Source organism: Gavialis gangeticus, unplaced genomic scaffold (assembly GCF_001723915.1).
Source record: "Gavialis gangeticus isolate Ggan-Ray unplaced genomic scaffold, GavGan_comp1, whole genome shotgun sequence".
NCBI lineage: Eukaryota > Metazoa > Chordata > Crocodylia > Gavialidae > Gavialis > Gavialis gangeticus.
The window spans coordinates 82,489,535-82,495,313 of record NW_017729031.1 but is presented as its reverse complement, the minus strand read 5'-3'; the positions used below and the strand labels follow the sequence as shown (position 1 = coordinate 82,495,313).

General features: G+C 46.0%; 1 protein-coding gene across 1 annotated transcript in view; it reads right to left on the bottom strand.

Annotated features, from left to right (window-relative positions):
• Nucleotides 1-5,779, bottom strand: part of LOC109301892 (aldehyde oxidase 3-like) — a gene marked incomplete at its 5' end in the record, with an annotated part of 53,838 nt that overhangs the window by 10,073 nt on the left and 37,986 nt on the right. Inside the window, 2 exons of the mRNA XM_019523192.1 lie at nucleotides 569-757; nucleotides 3,731-3,796. Coding sequence (XP_019378737.1) covers nucleotides 569-757; nucleotides 3,731-3,796 — 255 coding nt within the window. The remainder of the gene's footprint in view (nucleotides 1-568; nucleotides 758-3,730; nucleotides 3,797-5,779) is intronic.

The following is a 5,779-nucleotide window of genomic DNA, read 5'->3' as shown; positions in this document are numbered from 1 at the left end:
CTTCTTCATTTGAAAGAGGCTATTTATGTTAAGCCAGGGATCAGCAGCGTTTTCCAGTGAGTTTTCCATTCCAGCCAGAATATCCTAGCTCAAGTCTGTGGTAGACCAGCACTAGGACTCAGAAGCCTCCGTGCATCTCCCTGCCCCCAAATTGTGTGCGGGGGGTGGGGGGGGAGCAGGGGGAAGGGCAGAGGCGTTCTAAGTAGGGGCGTGCCAAGCAGGCCTTATTTGATTCAGACTCAGCCCGAATCAGGGACAGTGATTCGATTTGTTGATTCGGATCACTGTCCCTGATTTGATTCAGCCGAATCCAAATCTGAAGATTCAATGCTGATTTGGAGAATCAGCGATTCGGACATAGACACAGCTTTTAAAGTTTTTTCTACATACCTTGAGGTAGCAGGTATAGCTTGTGATCGCTGCAATGCTGGGGTGCATGGAGCATCCCACAGGAGTGCGGGGGGGCTCTCCTTCTGGTCTGCTTCCAGGTCTGCTGGGGGGCATGCTGAGGGGCTCCCCCACGCCTCCCCAGCTCGGCCCTATACAACCCATTACCTGGCTCACTTACCTTGGAAGAGTAGATGGCAATTGGATTTCGTGTATTTGGCAGGAAGTAAACATTGAACTGCTCAGGGATGTCACAGACAGCAGGAATTTTGTATGTATCTGGACCCAAAGTGTACTGCTTTCCTTCTGGAGAAACTTTTATTTCTTCCATTGTAAAAAGTCCTACCCCTTGAATGAAGCCACCTTCAATCTGAGGAGAAGAATGGAAAAATGGGAAAATAGTAGGGCCGTGCGAAATGGCACTGTTCCGTTTTGTCTTGAGTTTCAACAGTTCAACGGAACAGCCTTCTGTTTCGAATTTCATTTAGATTTGAAACAGTTGTTCCATTCTGTCAAAGCAGAAAGGCTGTTTCAATGCTGTTTCAAAGCTTTGCTGGGCATGGGAAGTCTAACTTCCCATCTCCTGCACTAGATCGCACCCGGGGCAGGGAGGCAGCACATCCCTGCGCTAGATCACCTTGCCGCCCCCTGCTGGATCTTGCACCAGGGATGGGAATTTAGCCCATCTGGACTGACTTCCCATGCCCAGCGCTATGGTCAAAATGTTTTGACTTTCCAAATGTTTCGCCTAGCCTCATTTTGTTTTGAGGCTATTTCAACAGCCTTTGTTTTGTTACGATTTTGCTGTTTCAACCTCAAAATGAGTCAAAACAGTGTCGAAATGAAACGACCATTGAAATTTTGCACAGCCCTAGAAAACAGTATCATCCATTTAAAACGTTAAAAACTCATTGGCAATTTAAGATTTAGATCCACACATTCTTTTCCCCTCCTACTTTCCCTTTGTGTTCAGAGGCATGTCCTTTCCCACTGTTTCCCTCTCCCCTCCTCCTGCCACTGCTGCTTTCCCCACAGTCCCAGGGGCAGGGAAAGCTTCAGAGCTGCTCCGGCCCCCTCCAGTCTGGCTGCATGGGGACTGGGCTCAGCTGAGACAGTGACAGCGGAGGCAGCAGTGGTACTTGGGGGAAGGGGGATTTCCCCTCCCTGTGCCTGTTCCCAGGGGACTGGGCAGGGTGGGTGAATCCCCTCTGACCCATCACCACTGCTGCTGTTGTGTCATATTCCCAGCTGAGCCTAGCTCCCACACAGCTGGACTGGAGGGGGCAAAAACAGCTCTGAATCTTCCTCTGCCCCTGCAACAGCAAGGAAAGCAGCAGCGGAAGGGACATGGGGGAGGAGAGGGGGGCTGGGAAAGGGACGTGACTCTGACCACAGAGCGGAAGCAGGGGGATTCTTACCTGTTTTCAGGACCTTAAAAAGTTCCTAGAGGTTCCCTGTACCTAATCTGCCTTCAGCAGTAGGTTAGCAGGGGAAGTTGGGAGTGGTGGGTGCAGCCACCCCTGCGGCACAAGTTTCTGTTCCTTCGCACTTCTTTGCCAAATCCTGGATCCACCCCGGGCAGAGTTAATGGGGGACAAAGTTGTCCTTGTCTTAATTGCACAAAGAATTACACTTGGTCAGAGTCTGTTCTGCCTTTTATCAGGGTTAATCCAGAATAATATCACTGGAGGCAGTAGAGTTACTTCAGGTTAATATGGGTGTAACTGAGATCAGAACCTGCTTCACTGATTTCAACAGCTTTACTCACAGGACTAATACAGAGAAATTATCTCCATACTGGAACATAGGGGGTGCATTTACGTGTGCAAATAGTGTGACTGGGTATATTTCGGCTCAATTTAAGGCAGACTAAACTAATCAGGACCTCGTCATCTCCATGTGGTTTTAAGTGTAGTAATTTAAACTGCTGCCAGATACCACTTGTATTTGATGGGACTATCCAGCAGCACAGTTAGTCTACCACACTCTAATTGCTGCAGGCAAGTAGATGGTGACACTTTACTATGCAGCAAATTAGTCTGCTGCACAGCAGAAAGTCTTGTGTAGGCATGCCCAGGTCGTGTTATTGATTTAACACGCCTTAAAAAAGCAAGCATGGATGGCAATTCAAATCTCTTTCTAGAGAAGTGGTCACATATTTTTAATTGATAGGCTGGATGGAAACTGAAAGCAGGCCAAAGTAAAACCTATGTTTGGGATGTACAAAACCAATGGAAGTGCATAGGCCTATATTACTGGTGATGGTTGTTTTGTAAGTTGGATGTAAAACTTGAGTAAATGCTAAAGTATGGTACTAGAACAATTTGGCAATTGTTTTGAGTGAATAACAGGTGTATTTTATTACTAGAGGGGACATAAAGAAGATGCAGGAGCAAGAAATTCTTATAATACAATGTAAATAAAGACTGGCTTATTTTTCCGTTTACATCACCCTATTAGTTGCTTTTCCTTTGCCATGTTCCCTTCAACTCTATAAACAACTGACATATTTATGGGTCAGTTGCACGACAACTGACTACTATATCCATGGAAATTACACTGTTCTGCCATTTATGCCATTCTGTCCCAAACAATTGGTACTAACACAGCTTTTGTCATTGCTGACTTTGGTCCAGCGTGCATATATTTGAATTAACACCACATAGTCTCAGACCTACCATTTAAAAGATAGATCTATTCAGGACCAACAGATTTTTCTGAGACATCAAAGTTCCTGGAAGGATGGTATCAAATCACAGAACTGTGAGATAAAAGTGAATTTGAATTCACTCTGTATATACATATAGATATATCAGCTAGTTGAATTGAGACTACAACACAGGCAATATATAAAAATTAATTTCCATTGTGTCAGGCCTCTGAAAACTTATTGCTAAATTTTGGTACCACTGACATCAATTTTGTATCGCAATAAACACAAGGAAAGTAGGAGTTGTCTCAGTAATTACAATAGTTTTGATTTCTTTGTAGGCCAAGTTTAGAACAAACAAGAAAAAGCATTAATTTAAATCCTAGTCTTTCAAGATGTCTTGGATCTCCTGATAAATTGTGATTGAGTTTATAGGATGTGGAGTTACTTAGCATATTCCAGAAGATACTGGATGAGCAGTTTACTGAATCTGGTATCATTAACATGTGTTGATGAAAAGTAAATACTGCTTCATTTTGGGCCCCAGGCCTACATGCATTAAAGTGAATGAATGGATTCTGTTAGATTCAATAGACATTTGATTGACCCATTAATGGAAAACACTTCAATATAAAGACAAATCTGTCATTAATATCTACTGTAAAGCAAAAATAGGTTTGTAATCAAACATACCTGTCCTATATCTACAGCAGGATTTATGCTGAAACAAGCATCCATGACAATGTCTGTTCTGATATTCTGTTAAATAAATAAATCCGGCATCAGATCATATTCTACAAACAATATAAACAAGAGTTTTTAAACCGTGTGCACCTGCTACATATAAGAATATTATGTGCCATTAGCAGAAGTATTGCAGATTTAGTCACTCCATGCACCAAGTTGTGTGCATGGCACTACAAGTAAAAGCAGATGTTGGATTTCTCCAGGGAAGAAACCTTTTATCCCAGCATCCTACACTATCTCCTGGGCCAACAATCAGATGAAGGATAAACTCACCATCTATTTTCATCCTATGTTAACCGTAACAGGAATATATTTGAAGCAGGGGTACCTGGGGAGTGATCTTTGTTCTACATGTACAGAAGATACATATTTGCTGGTCCCAAGTCCCAGCCAGGTCTGCCCGTGGGTGTGAGAAAGTCCATACACACTGCATTAGCACAAGGAAAGGGCATGCTTGTTCCACTTCTGCAGCTGGATAGTGTTGTTAGAGGTGTGGTAGTTGCAGGTCCTGAGTGTATTTACCCAGTGTCCCTGGAAGCTTTTGTCATTTCACAAGGCAATGACTTGGAGTTGCTGCTGGTCTTGGACCCCTCTGCACTGGCTTACTTCATGTCATAATAGCTTATATTGCTTCAGTAGAGGCCTTTGAAATAGGGGGTGTTACTAATTGTCTGGGCTTATGTTTTACAGAGGACCCAAGTAGACTAGTTCAGTCTGTCAAGTCTAATTTCAAGGCCACAGTGCCAGATGGATATATTATTAGCTATTCTTTACTTCTGCTATTCCAATGCACTTCTTAGCCTTAATTCTACTACTTAACAACAGATTTTCTTCTAAAAATGTTTAACAATATCAGGTCTTGGCAGTGCAATCATTTGGCTGTTAACTGAAAGGTTGGTGGTTCAAGTCCACCCAGGGATGCTGTGTGTTATTGGTGAGAAATGTACTATTTGCTTTTGCACTGGTACAGGCTGGGGACTGACTGGCTAGGTAGCAGCTCTGTAGAGAAGGACCTGGGGGTTACAGTGGATAATAAGCTGAATATGAGTCAGCAGTGTTCCCTTGTTGCGAAGAAGGCTAACGGCATACTGGGCTGCATTAGTAGGAGCATTGCCAGCAGTTCAAGGGAGGTGATCCTTCCTCTCTATTTGGTACTGGTGAGGCCACATCTGGAGTACTGTGTCCAGTTTTGGGCCCCCCACTACAGCAAGGATGTAGACAAATTGGAGAGAGTCCAGAAGAGGGCAGTGGAAATGGTTAGAGGGCTGGGGCACATAACTTATGAGGAGAGTTGAGGGAACCGGGCTTATTTACTCTGGAGAAGAGAAGACTGAGAGGGGATTTAATAGCAGCCTTCAACTACCTGAAGGGTGGTTACAAAGAGGATGGGGCTAGACAAGGGGTTGGCAAAATTCAGCTTGCCAACTGAGTGGATCTGGCGTGCAGGCAGGCACCCACCAATTAATTGGATCCGGCCCTGCTGGCGGCTGCTCCTGCTGCACTCTGCCTGGAGCCGAGTCCCACCCACTCCTGCCTGGAGATGCGCATGCTGTGGTGCTCCCAGCCCCCGGCCACCAGCAGGTGCAAGCCTCAGCCAGCAGGCACAGCTTCCAGGCAGGGCTGCTGCTTCTGCAGCTACCCAGGTAACTGCTGGGCTCCCCTGGCCTCCAGCCACTTCTCCTCCTGTCCCTGCTGCGGTGCTCCGGGCAGCAGGTAGGGAGAGGAAGCTGCAGCATTGAGGGGAGTGGGGTGGGGTGTGGGCTCTGCCTGCAGCTCCCTTTCATCCTGCTCTTGCATGGCTGGGCAGGGGAGTGTGTGGGTGGAGGTGGGGCATGAAGGAGCTCGGCTGCTAACAAAGCCCTGCCAGGCAGGCATGGGGACAGGCAGGTCAGATCGAAGCAAGAGCCACACATCCCACCACCGGCATACCCACACCCCCCACACCTCCCGCCCCCGCAACATAGCCACACACACACATATCACACCTCAACTGCA